Source organism: Myotis nattereri (assembly GCF_964212035.1).
Source record: "Myotis nattereri genome assembly, chromosome: 14".
NCBI lineage: Eukaryota > Metazoa > Chordata > Mammalia > Chiroptera > Vespertilionidae > Myotis > Myotis nattereri.
Window position 1 is genome coordinate 11730786 of NC_138089.1, and position 13971 is coordinate 11744756.

General features: G+C 50.3%; 1 protein-coding gene across 2 annotated transcripts in view; it reads left to right on the forward strand.

Moving 5' to 3' along the window:
• Positions 1-2944: 2944 nt before the first annotated feature.
• PRICKLE2 (prickle planar cell polarity protein 2) overlaps positions 2945-13971 on the forward strand; it is a gene marked incomplete at both ends in the record, with an annotated part of 316207 nt that continues 305180 nt past the window's right edge. Inside the window, 2 exons of one of the 2 annotated variants that reach the window (XM_081105628.1) lie at positions 2945-3103; positions 3692-3777. In XM_081105628.1, the coding sequence (XP_080961754.1) occupies positions 2945-3103; positions 3692-3777 (245 nt within the window). The remainder of the gene's footprint in view (positions 3104-3691; positions 3778-13971) is intronic. The other variant, XM_081105629.1, reaches the window with a different exon arrangement.

The following is a 13971-nucleotide window of genomic DNA, read 5'->3' on the forward strand; positions in this document are numbered from 1 at the left end:
GCTCCTGATTTAATTTTTTCCTGATTGTATATGGAGTTTCATGCTCATACTAGAACGTTTGTGGACTACAGAGGAGCGAGCATTGGGAAGAGAGAAGTCCTCCATAAGCCCACCGCTGAGAGAGAATCATCTCTCCAGTCACCCCACCACCTCCGTCACTACCCCGCTTCACATACTCTTTCAAAACACCACTGGTGGGATTCTGGTTAGGAGGATGCTCTAATGGAGCTTGTAAGCCTGGGCTGCTGTTAGGGAGATTCGCCCCTTTTGCAACCCTCAGAGTTGTTCCCCGTAGGTAAGGGAAAGAAATATGCACCAGGGAGAGGCTGTGCGGGGATAAAGCCATCCAAGATTTCGTGACTAAGCAAAACAAATTATAAATAACCAATTTCACCGAAGGCTAACTGATCTAAACAAGAGTGAAGTTTGTGTATTTTAAATTTTTGTTTGTTTGCTAATCCTCACCTGAGGATACTGTTTCCATTGCCTTTTCAGAGAGCATGGGAGGGAGGGAGGAAAGGAGCCTCGGGTGAAGACCAGCCCATTCAAAACTGGCTCCTGCCCTGAGGAGACAGAGCAAAGGGACTCGCCCAGGAAGACCTGCCCTTTGAGGCAGGTGTTTGTGGGAATTGGGCCGGTGCACATGGAGACCAGTCACATCTTCTTGGCATCTCCCCTTTGACAAAAGACAAAAGTTAAAGGTCCAGATCACACAAACCAGGTTCCCCAGGGCCATTCTGGGGCTGCAGCCTTCGCCAGCCACAGGTACCCAGTGAGAAGCCGGACAGGCCGCTGTCCCTGGCAGGGATTGAAGGAGATGCTGCTTCCTCAAGATACAGCCCTCCCATCTCTCAGAAACTTGTCATGCGCTGGTTTTCTACTGCCCTTTGCTAACACTTTTCACAATGAAAGTACAGGTAGGCACTCCGCAGTGAGAACACTGTCCTCCCGACCCACTTCTGCCCCTTACTGGGCTGTAGGCAGCACAGAGCTGGATTCCGTAGCTCTGCCGAAGGCCAGGTGACGTCCTGCACCAGCACCGATGATAACCTGGGGTTCTCATGGCTGACGCCCCTGCCCCCCACCCCTGCGGAAGCTACTGCCCTCTATTCAGTCATTGAACAAACGTTTGCTGAGCATTTGAAATGAGCCAGACCCTGTGCTAGGCCCCGGCAAATCAAGGGATGAGCAAGTGTAACATCTACTGGCGGTGGCAGATGGTCGGTAAACAGAGAAATGCAATATTGGGAAGTCTGCCCTTTATTTCACTGAGTTTGGGAGCATTTTTACCAGGACTAGGATTAGGGTGAGGCAAGTGAGGAAGAGAAGTGCAAATGTAAGGTAGGATCTTGTCTTTACTTAAAATATTGATATTCTGTTCATCACCAACCATTTGGCACTGATTTTGATTCTTTAAAATATTGCATAAAAATGCTGTTTATCTTGATGACTGAGCTTTTGGCGCCCCAAGGGGAAGACCTCACTGGCCTAGAACTCAAACCAGTGCTTACTTTGGAGGCATTGACACCACAGCCAACACGGAGCGCAGGGGTGTGTGAGCGGCAGCATCTGTCCTTTGGAACCTGGGATATAACTAGACTGGCCTTGCTGCTGATTTGCTGTGCTACCCGGGCAAACAGCTTTTCTTAGCTTGAATTCAATGCCTCCTCGGGGAAAATGCTAAGCAGGAAGTGATTTTTTTCTACAATGTCTTCCTTTGACCAACGTTTATGGAGTACCTACTGTGTGCTGATACCATCATAGGCTCTAGAGCTACTGAGGTGAACAAGACAAATTTGGGTGAGGGCACATTAATAAAAGATAATTTCTGGCATGCTTTACGAGATATGAGAGAGTGTGTGTGTGTCTGAGATGTGCAATAAAGGGTCAGGAAAGTTCTCTCAGGGGAGGTGACATTTGAGCTGAAACATCAATGACAAGTAGATACCGTGGCCTGTGCCTCTCAGACCTGCAACCTTTCTTTTTCTGACAGCTAATCTTTAATGAGCCTTGCCTTTGTGCCTGTTATAACATGTAGAACAACTTTACCTGTCCCAACTCATCTTCCCCAGCAACGCTGTGAGTAAGGGCCTGTGATAGCCGTCTTTATTGATAAGGACACGGAAGCACAAAGAGGTCAGTGAATTTGGAAAGATCACTGGCTAGTGAGTGGTGGAAAAAGAATGGGCAGGTAGACATTGGGGCTTCAAAGCGTGTGTTCAAGCATTCAAAAGGTACTTAATGAGCATCTACTATATTCCAGGCACCTTACACTTAGAGGCTTATTTCATCCTCCTGCCCCCCTCAGCTACCAGCACTGGGTGTGTACTAAGTAGATCACAGGCCTGGCCAAACGGTTCAAATTGTCTCTGGGGGGTGATGGGACTGCTCTGGATCTTGACTGAGCAGTGGGGATGGTGGTTACAGGTCTGTATGGAATTTATCAAAGTTGGCAGAATGGTACACTAAGAAGGGTGCATTTTACTGGAGGTGAATTATACCTAAACTTACAAATACTTAACCCTCCACCCTCCGCTCCAGCTGCAGCAGCAGGGGGCCTTGAAAAGGTGCTGTCCCCTTACTTTTGAGCCCGGGTGAGGGGCAAGCCTCTGGGGCGGGACGGGCCCAGGTGCAGCGGGGCGTTGGCCCCAGGTGCCCTCCAGGGCTCGGGGAGAGGGGGGCAGTGGGCGCCGCGGGCGCGGGAGGGTGGGAAGGGCCGGTGGACGCGGGGCGAAGCGGAGGGCGGGGGACGCCGGGAGAGAGGGAGGGACCTGCGGGCGGAGAGCGGGAGGCACGGGGAGGAGGAGGGAGGCAGCGCTCCGAGCCGGCGGGGCTGCGAGGCGGAGACAGCCGGGCCACTGGCCGCGCGCGCCCTCCAGGCAGCCGCCCTCCCCGCCGCGTGGGACAGACCCAGGGACCCGCTGCGAGCGGCAGGCGCCCGGCCATGTTCAGCCGGAGCTCCCGGAAAAGACTGTCCAGCCGCTCGGTGAGTGTCCCCCGCCCGAGCGGGGCGGGCGCCCGGGGGACCCTGGGCCGCCGCGAGCGCCCCTGCCCGGTCGCCCCGGTCTCCCCGCGCCCGGCGGCCGCGCACCTGTGGCCCCAGGTAAGCCGCCCCGGCGGGCGGGTGCGTGCGGAGCGCGCGGGCTCTGGGCGAGGAAGGGGTTAAGTCCTGATCCCCAGTCCGGGCGGGAGGGACCCTGAGATCTGTGGCCCACCAGGTCACATTTGGGGCTCCCCCGAGAGCCCCCTTCCTGTAGGGCAGATGGTAATCCCACAGGAGAGCGCCTGTGCCCAGTGGCTGGGCGCTCCGGCCGCGGACTTGACTTGGGGCTGTCTTTGGGGGTGTCCTGTGCTGCCCCCTTCCCGGGAGCGCCAGCCTGTTCCAGGGCGAGGGTGCACCGTGGCTGCTTCCCGGGGGCTCTGGGGCAAGGTCTTGCTTTTGTTTCTTAGAAACCGGTGACCAAGGTGTCGCAGGGAGACAAAGCCCAGCCATGGCCACTTCTTGGTGGCTGGGTGCCCTTCCCTAGAGGCAGCCGCCTGGGCGGGAGCACTTCCCCATGCAGGGCACCCTCTGGGGCCCCCCACCTCTGAGGGGAACACTGGAGACGGTCAGATGGGTGGGTGGGAAGAGTGGGGCTCCTGCCCGAGGGAGCCTCTGTGGTGGAAACATGTGTATCTTTTTGTTTTGAAGTTGACTGGACTGGGGCGGATAGAGAGAGGCCAGCCCTGCAGCGCCTGTGGTGACCAGTGCCCCGGCTTGGCCTTGCATAAATGGAGGTAGGACCCCTTGGATCTGATTTCTAAGGCACCACACATGGGGGCTGTGGGGGCTGCAGGTGGGTGCGCATGTGAAAAAAGACATGTACACACGTCTGTGTCTCTGCTTTTGTAAATCTCACTGGTAAGCCACATGGAAAGAATGCGAAGTCTATTCCTTTAAGAGCGCGACTACATCTGCTACAAATATTGAAGGTGGAAGTGGTGGCCAGACACTGGGGGGATGCAGGGGAGCGGTTCCCTGTGGGAGCGCTGTGTCCCGCAGACCCACCCTCTGTACCTAAATCACTCAGCCCCAAACAATTCTACTTGGCGTGGAATTGTGTCCAAGAGCCACTGGCTGGTGTTTCCAATTGTGTTTTTAATTCAGCCCCTGTAGCTCTGGGTCCCAACCGCAAATCCGCCGCTGCCCGCCTGCGCTGTGTCAACCTCTTCGGTGGCCAGATGTTTCTTATTACTGTGCCGTGAATGTTGACTTCCAGGCAGCCCCAGCCTGCATTGGAATGATTGTGTTTGGGAGACGAGGGATCGCCGTGCCCTCCCAGTGCATCTGGCTGCTGGGGCTCTGGTTGGGAAAAGTTGGGGTGCAGGCCTGCCGGGGCTCTCCCTGTGGCGATGTGGAGAGAAGAGGTGGATCCCTTTTGGCAACTCCATGGAAAGGAAAAACCAGCCGCCAGGAGAAAATTCTGCAGGATCAGAACCTGGTCTCTCTTTGGTGATTGCCTCTTCCCTGCCGCTCCTCTGCCCGTTGAGAGGGCTGCTTCTGGGCACCAGGGAGGAAAGCCCGCTTTGGTCCTTCTTTCTGTCTCCTTTTGTCTGCGCTTCTCTGCCTTCTCCCAGTCAGCAGTGTGCGCTGGCACCCCGTCATAAGGAGACTCACCCCACCTGGCTTTTTCAGAAATGAGCGCTTTTGTTCCTGCCTCCGTGGGCTCTGGCGGCCTCTTTGCCTTTGTTTCAGGGACAGAGCGCAGCCCTGTGGCTCCTGAGCATTTAATAACTGTGTCAGAGGCAGGGCCGGGACCTTATAAATATGTAATGGGCGGCAGGCATCCATCAGCCCTGCCGATGTTGAGGCCCCATAGGTGTGTTCTGGGCTACCCCTGTGTGTCCCAACAGGGAAGGTGGGTGATTCATGGGAATAGGTGTAGGCGTGTTGTTTTGGGAACCAGGTCCAGGGGCCAGGACTACGGATTGGGTCCTCTCCCATCCATCTTGTGCTCAAATCGGAGGGGGTGGTGGGGTGGTGATGAACAGGACAGCGATCTTCAGCTTCCCCCGATTCTGCAGCCTTGGGCTCAACTGACTGGAGCCTGTGGGGTCGTGGTACCATGTGGGGTGTCCCTGGCTCCCCGCCTTCGGTCAGTGTGACCTCTGACTCGTAGTCAATCACTCACTCTCCCTACTTCTCAGTTTCCCTGACTGGTAAGTGGGAACAGTACCTTACCTCCCAGGGCCAGGCACAGTGAATAAATAGGGCGACTTTTGCTCATTATTGTCAGCTTCCTGTCAAGTGCTTCTCGGGAGGGGACTTAGCTGCGGGGAGGCTGCTGGCGTCCTGGCCACTGAGACTCAGGTCCACAGCCTCCGGCCCCCGAGAGCCTGGAGCCCTTTCACCCGCTGACAGAGGGAGGACAGTGTCTGCTTGCTGCCTTGGTGGGCCTTTCTATGGGAGAGACCCTTTCATGGGCTGAGACGGGATTGCATGCGGAGCAGTGTCCTCACGGGCAGCAGAAAGGCCTCACGTTGGCCCCATGAATGGGGTGTTTGTGGTGTTCTCACCCTTTGCTGGACAGGAAGCGACTCCTTGCTTTGCCCCCTCGGCCCCCCGGCCCCCCATGTCATGCGTTGGGTGACCTTTGGAGAAGAGGGCTACAGTACAATGCTCTTTTTGGCCGTTTGAAATCCACAGTGTGCTCACTATCCACTCCTCTGACTGGAGAGGCAGCTGTGCCCGGATGGGAGGGAAAGGCTGGCCTGCGGCTGACCCACGGAGGTGAGCCTCGCTGACCCCCAACCACAGGGCACCCTAAGTATTACCACTCGGCCTCCCAGCGAGCCTCTCTGCTTCCACACTGGCCCCCCGAAGTCCACTGTCTACACGGCAGGCATCTCCTCAAAGCAGAGCCGGATTGAGTTCTAGGGAGGAAGTGTGTTGTGAACAAACTTTGCCTCGCCCTCTAGTGTGGATCGAGGACCTTGAAGTCCAGACAGGGGCTGGGCTGGTGTCTTGCTCTGGCTTTTACAAGCCCCATGTCTTTGGGCAAATGACTTGGGCTCCCTGCCTGTCATTTTCCTCGGCGGTCATACTGGCCTTTCTCTACTGAACAGATATGTGAGTGCCTGCCGAGTGCTGGCACGGGGATAGACAAGGAACAAAACAGACAGGATCCCTGCCCTCCACAATGGTCACGTTTAGATAAGGTGGCCAGGGAGGGCTCCGAGGAGGTGACAGGGGAGCAGAGACCCAATTGAAGCCAGGGAGGAGGATCCTGCTGACTCAAATCCAGGCAGCAACCATCCGTGTCGCCATCCCCTGGAAGCCAGATAGAAATGGGAAGCCTCAGGCCGGCCCTAGGCTTCCTCCCCAGCTTTGACAAGGCCCCTCGATTCGATTTGTGTGCCCTCAAAGCCAGAGGAGCCTGACTTAGAGTCCGGGCCCTGTGCATGCTGGGTGCGCTCCACACCCTGGGGCGCCGTCTGCGGGGACAGATGCCTGAGATCCTGTGGAAGTCTGTTTTAGTTCACGGGGATTTTCTGCACTCACTCCCCATTTTATCGTCACCCACGCCTTTAGGTGGCACATGTGGGAATTTTTTAAGGATTTTTAAAACCCCACAAGGATTTCCGTGTCTTGGAGAGCAGAGGGCTCACAATTGTCAGCTGCCCTCACCTGACCTGGGGCAGCTGGGCAGCAATGGTGGGCTCTGCCCCCCACAGGGGACCCAGCCCTGAGAGGAAGCACCTCAGGGCAGCCGCGGGCACACCCCACAGTGGCCAGGCCAGAGGGCATTCTCATTAAGAGAAGATTAAGGATCTGCATGGACTGCGGCCAGAGCAGAATCATTACTAACTGAGCACTCAGTGTGCTCCGGTGTGAGACAGCATTCTGAGCCGCGTTAATTGGGCTTGCTTGTTTGTTACCAGATTGAGCGGGAGAGAAATACAGCCATTTTTACATGTGTCCTTTGAATGCCTAGGCACTGACGAATTTAAAACAAAACAAAACAGCAAAACAACATCAGCAGCAATAAGGACGAGTACTGACTGTCCAGAGCTGTGCCTGCCTCCACGCTTTACTTAACATTTCTTTTTGATCCTCACCAAACCCGATGAGGTAGATGCGATTCTTTTCTTGATGAGGAAACTGAGTCTGGGAGCTGCTGGAGTTTGGCTTTAAAATGCAGACTCATTTCCTTCGATTTACCTCCTCTTGTTACTTCTCTACTCTGAGGCAAAGGGCACAAACCAAGGCCCTCGGGCCACATCCAGCCTGCAGATGGGTTTTGTTTGGTCTGCACAGTGTGTTAGACAAGGGGGCGTTTTTCTAACCTTAAAATCCAGGTTCCAGCATCTATTGGAAAATCCAAAGGTGTGGTAACAGCGGGGGCTGTTGCTTCGTGACAGTAACGGGCAGGCGAGAGCGATCCCTAGCCCATCCTAGTTCCACTCAAGCACTTCTTCAAAATGTAGGTGATCTGTCAGGTCCTGGAAGTGACTGGTACTTGCAGATCCTGAGTGGGCATTCTCATCTCTGCACGTGTGATTTTAAAGAGAGGCTTCTGTACCATCAGCTAGTAGAGCACTAACAGAGCCAGGCAAGGGTTTTACCTCCTTCCTGTCTTTCACTCACTACAGCCCTTGGAGATGGTTGCAATTACTCATACCCATTTGCATAGATAAAGAAGCTGAGGCCGAGAGGTTCAACAGCTGCCTCAGGTCCTACAGCCAGCTGGTCAGTGGTATTTCCGTCCCTGTGACTTCCAGATTCTGTGCTCTGCACCAGGACGTCTCAGACTTGCATGTGAATTACCAGGGGATCTTGTTTAAATGCAGATTCTGATGCAACAGGGGCCTGAAATCCTGCATCTCTCACAAGTCCCCAGGTGACTGATGCTGCTGGCCCAGGGACCACATGTTGAATAGCAATGGCCTGGACCAGGGGTTGGCAAACTACACTCCGCTGGCCAAATCCAATCCTTCAACTCTTCTCCTGTTTTGTATGGCTCACATTACTTTAAAAAGAAAAATCCTCACCCGAGAATATTTTCCATTAATTTTTAGAGAGAGTGGGAGAGAAGGGGGAGAGACAGTGAGAAAGAAACATCAATGTGAGAGAGGCACGTGGATTGGTTATCTCCCGCATGCCCCCTTTCCGGCCCCCCCAACCAGGGGTGGGGATTGAGCCCACAACTGAGGTGCATGCTCTTGACTGGAATCAAACTAGGACCCTTCAGTCAGCGGGCCGATGCTCTATCCACTGAGCAAAACTGGCTAGGGCTCACAGTACATTTTTTTAAAAATATATATTTTATTGATTTTCTACAGAGAGGAAGGGAGAGGAATAGAGAGTTAGAGACATCGATGAGTGAGAAACATCGATCGGCTGCCTACTGCACACCCCCTTACTGGGGATGTGCCCGCAACCAAGGTACATGTCCTTGACTGGAATCGAACCTGGGACCCCTCAGTCTACAGGCCAACTCTCTCTCCACTGAGCCAAACTGGTTAGAGCCACATTACATTTTTAACGGGTGGTGGGGGAAAGCAAAAAAATAATATTTCATGACATATGAAAATTACATGAAATTTAAATGAAAGTGCCCATAAATAAATTATTATCTGAGCAAAGCCACGCCCATTAGTTTGCATGTTGTCTGTGGCAGTTTTCCTGATGCCACAGCCATAAATGGAGTTGAGTAGTCCCAACCCATTGTATGGCCAGCAAAGCCAAAAACATTGCTGTCTGACTCTTTACAGAAAATACTGGTCAACCCCTGGTCTCTCTACCACTATCTAGAGCAGTGGTTCTCAACCTTGGCTGCACATTAGAATCACCTGGGAATCTTTTTAAAATCGCGATTTCTGGGCCCCATCCTCCGGAAATTCTGTTTCTTTGTTATGGGGTGAGGCCACAACATTAGTAACAAAGAAACAGAATTTCTGGAGGATGGGGCCCAGAAATCAGGATTTTAAAAAGATTCCCAGGTAATTCTAATGTGCAGCCAAGGTTGAGAACCACTGATCTAGAGGAATATGCAAATAGCTTCCCTTAGTTTTAGAAGAAAGGACTCTGAGGACCTTTTGGAATCAAGGCCAGAGGAAGCAATCCCTCCACCTTGGATGAAAATGGTGCTGAAATAAAAATCAAAGGCAACCAAAGACCCAGGCCAAAGCCATTTCTAAAGGGCATGTGGAGATGAGGCTTGCAAGACCAGATCAATGGACTGCTAGTGGATTCTAAGCTCCTTGTAATCCCTTTAAGGGTTCAGCTTTGCTGATAAATGCATATTCAACTCTGGCATTAAAAGGCTGGCTTTCAGAACAAGCCTCCAGGAGCTGTACTTTCAGAAGCAGCTGACTTGGAAAGCCCAGAGCAGTGGTAGCTTTGTGAGGTCGTCTTAATTATGCAGAGCAGTTTGTGTCCGGACAACGGGACAACGGCTGCCTCTCTGGGCAGGATGCTCTGCATTCGCTCTGAGGCCCCGCTGGCTGGGTCAGCCAAGGCTGCGCCTGAAAAGCGTCTTTCCTTAGTTGCCCGGGCAATTGTGTTGATTGATGACTGGAGTGGTAATTTGGGGAGATGCCAGCCTGGTTTCCTTTAGTGGATTGTAATTTGGCTAAGAAATGGATTCCCACTGATTGTTTTGCTTGGGAAAGAAAAACACTCTGTCTCAGTCCACTGATGTGCCAAGAAAAGGGGGGCGGGGGGGGGGGGGTGGAAAGGTGTGCATGCATCTAGGATGTGCCTGAACCCTCAAGGTAAGGAAGGCTACTTAGCAGCTAAGAAGGTTGCTGGTTAACTCACCTGATGTCATCGGCATTTGATGCAATGCCTGATGGAAGCTGAAACACTTTAATAAGGTTTTTCTCTTGAGGAAACATATCAGTTCATTTCAGGGTGGGGTAGAAGTAGGTTCACAGTTGTATGTGAAACACAATTTATTCTGGTATTATTATTTATTAATTAGTGTATTATTTTCCATACAAACAACTGTAAAGCTATTTTTGCCCTGCCCTGTACTAATATGTTCATATTGTTGTCTCTCATTTTGAAATAAGACATGGCTATTATAGAAGACTAGAGGCCCGGTGCATGAATTCGTGAACCAGTAGGGTCCCTGGGCCTGGCCTGTGGGATCAGGCCGAAACTGGTTCTCTGACATTCCCCCAGGGGTCACGGATTGCGAGAGGGCGCAGGCCAGGCCAAGGGACCCCACCAGTGCACAATCGAGGCTAGGGAGGGACCACAGGAGGGCTCCAGGTATGTCCGGCCAATCTCGCTCAGTCCCAATTGGTCGGACCCCAGCAGCAAGCTAACCTACCTGTCGGAGCATCTGCCCCCTGGTGGTCAGTGCACGTCATAGCGAGTGGTTGAGCAGCCTTAGCATATCTTTAGCGTATTATGCTTTGATTGGTTGAACGGATGATTGGACAACTGGACACTTAGTATATTAGGCTTTTATTATATAGGATTTTAAAAATCTCTCTCTCACACACACACACACACACAAAGCATAGAGGAAAAAACCCTTAGCTATAACTTTGAAACTAAGGTCAGCAAACCACACCAGTGGAACAAAATCATCTGGCAGCTTGTTTTTGTACAGCCTACCAGCTTAGCATAGTTTCCACATTTTTAAATTAAAAATAAATATTTAAAATTGATTTCAGAGAGGAAGGGAGAGGGAGAGACAGATAGAAACATCAGTGATGAGAGAGAATCATCTATCGGCTGCCTCATACTCTGCCCCCGCCTTGGGGAACAAGCCCGGAACCTTGGGAATGTGCCCTGACAGGGAATCAAACCCTAACCTTCTGGTTCATAGGTCGACGCTCAACCACTGAGCAACACCTGTGGGCAGTTTTCACATTTTTAAATGGTTGGGGAGAAAAATCAAACGAAGAGGTTATGATTGGATTCTGGTCAGGGCACATGCCTGGGTTTCAGGCTAGATAACCCCAGTAGGGGGCATGCAGGAGGCAGCTGATCAATGATTCTATCTCATCATTGCTGCTTCTATCTCTCTCACTCTCCTTTCCTCTCTGAAATCAATTAACATATATATTTTGTTAAAAAAGGGTAACATTTTATGGCACATAAAAATTATATGAAATTAAAAATTTAAGTCCATGAATAAAGTTTTAAAGGAACACAGCCATGCCCATTTATTTAGTATCAAATGTGGCTGCTTTGGCTCCAGCAAAATGGAATCACTGAGCTAGTCCTCATGGTCCACAAAACTGCAAGTTTCACCACCTGGCCCTGTGCAGAGACCTGATGCCGTGCATTTCCTCAGTCATTCAGATTATGACTTACTGACAAGCTTTTACAGAGAGTACACCTTCTGCATATAGCCTTTTGTAACTGACGTTTTCATACGTAGAAGTACTTTTTGGATGTTTTTACATTTCAGGCAAAAAGATCTCACACATTTATTAGCTTTTAGAACCCAGTGTATGGATTATCATTTAATTAAAATTTTTCTATTCATGGCCACTTTGGTGGTTTTCCATTGTTCCTTATTAGATGCTATATGACAATAGCTTTTCTTATGCCACAACCTGTCTATGTGGAGCTCTTGTAAATTGTCCTCGAAAAAGATGGTGCCAGCTTTCACTCTTACTCCTTAAAAAGTTTGACTATATTTCTGTGTTTGAGTGTGTGTGTGTGTGTGTGTGTGTGTGTATTTATATTTCATTCTTTGGGCTGAAACTTTGAAAATCCAAGCTTGTATGGCAGCCTCGTAATTACTCCCGTTTAATCACCCTGCCTGACAATTTGTGCCTGACGGATAGTGAGAAAACTCGGAGCATCTCTGTCAGTCATCTTCTCAGAATACACTTTATTTGTCTTTGATTCTGAAAGTGATACCCACAGTCTATTGAATGGTTGTTATTCAAGCTTACATTTCTGTTGCTTAAGGTTAGTGGGATGAGGGGAAATCTCATAAATTTGTTGTTTTTGTGGTCCCTCGGCTCAAAAAACTAGAAGGTTATCCTTTAACTCTGGGATTAATGAGTACCCAGAGGGAATTCCTGTGGACAGAGGGAATTCCCTCAACAGAATGATTCCAGATCACTGAGCATTGCGAGATCAAAAGGATTCAACCTGCCTGGTGTGCGGGAGAGCGATGGGGGGAGGGATCTCTGGGGAGAAATGTGTATTTCCAGGCAGTGACTTAAAACTTCTAGGAAGCTTGTAAAGGCTTATGTGGGAGCATTGTAGCTGAGTGGTTAAAGGGACAGGCTTGGAAGACATTTTTGCCTCCGACTATTTGTGGGAAAGTGACCTAACCTTTCCTAGTCTTTCTTATTTTTTTCATCTGAAAAGATGGGAATAATGTTACTTACAGTCTGAGGTTATCTTATGAGGTTGTTATGAGGATTAATGGGACGATGTGTGGGCTGTGCCTCTGTGTGCATGGTGTGTAGCAAGGGCTTCATATATGTTTGTGGTTGCAAGTGGGCTTAATGGAAATAGGACTGGATAAGGAGTAAAACCGGTGCATGGCCCTCGGAACTGCAGGTTCTATGATAGGGATCGAGTCCCTTTCCCACCATGAGCCGTAACCCGTCATTTGTTAAATGGGGGTGATGGTTCTTGACTTAGGGACTTGGCTCAGAAGAGCTAGTGGACTCCCCTCCTCTGTGGGGTTTTGGGTTCTAAAGGAATGAGACTGATGGACTAGACCAGGGGTGGGCAACCTTTTGTGAGTGCGTGCCAAAACCAGCAAAATCTCTGACTCAAAATTCTTCTGTGTGCCAACCCTAATTTTTTTGAGAACATGTTACGCCTACTTGATATCTCTTAAGGTATACGTATGTGAAGAACCTTGAAGAAATAATAAAATTCATTTGAGCAACAAAAACACAGGGTATGATGATGAAAAATACATTTATTTTTTAATGTATACATGCTATGTAAAATTATTTATTTATCTAAGATGCACCTACACTGAATTTATCTGAAAAATAAAAAAGTCGATATTAAGAAAAAAATTGTAAATGGAAGATTATAAGAGAGGGTTTCACGTGCCAGCAAAAGTTACTGGCGTGCCATGTTTGGCACGCGTGCCAGGGGTTGCCCACTCCTGGACTAGACAGTGGTCAGCAAACTCATTAGTCATTAGTCAACAGAGCCAAATATCAACAGTGCTTCTTCAAAATAGACTCGCCCAGGCTGAAAACCGACTTCTGCGCATGGGCCACGAAGTTTCAATCGCACTGTACATGCGCCCGCACGTGGTATTTTGTGGAAGAGCCACACTCAAGGGGCCAAAAAGCCTCATGTGGCTCGTGAGCCGCGGTTTGCCGAGCCGCAGTTTGCCAACCACTGGACTAGCAGATTTGTACAGCTCCCCCACACACGCACCTGGGGCCAACTACACTTCAGATGAAACGGACTTGAGTAGAATTGGACCCTGTGCCTTCACAATCTTTTTGCTTAAGTGAAGTGTGCATATGATGTTTCTAAAAACAATTTGCAAATTCTATTAGGAAGACGACATTTAAACTCTGACCCTGGGGTCAGTATATAAAAGGGGCCATTTTATGCCTTAAGCCCACTAAACTGGACCATGAATATTCATGTCCAATATGAAAGCCACACATCATCAAGACAATCTATCATCCAGTTTACCTTGGCTGCTTAGTGAGTGTGAGTTTTGTGGCTTCCACATGCCATTCAAAACACTGCCATTGACTGGGTCTCCAGTCCTTACTGGAGTCCCTCTCCTGAGGCACCAGAAACAAGGACATTTATACAATATTTGACCCAACTTCATTTGACCCTGGAGACTCCTGAGATAAGATCTGACCTGTACCTATATTTTGTTCACAGTGTACAGAATTTCAAAGTTTAGTTAACTGCCGACATTTTGTGTACAAAATCAGACTTGGGGTTTTCTCTGGAATCATCAAAGTTGCTGGCAACTCGGGGCTTCTGTTCCTTCCTTCCCTTTAGATAGCGCAGGC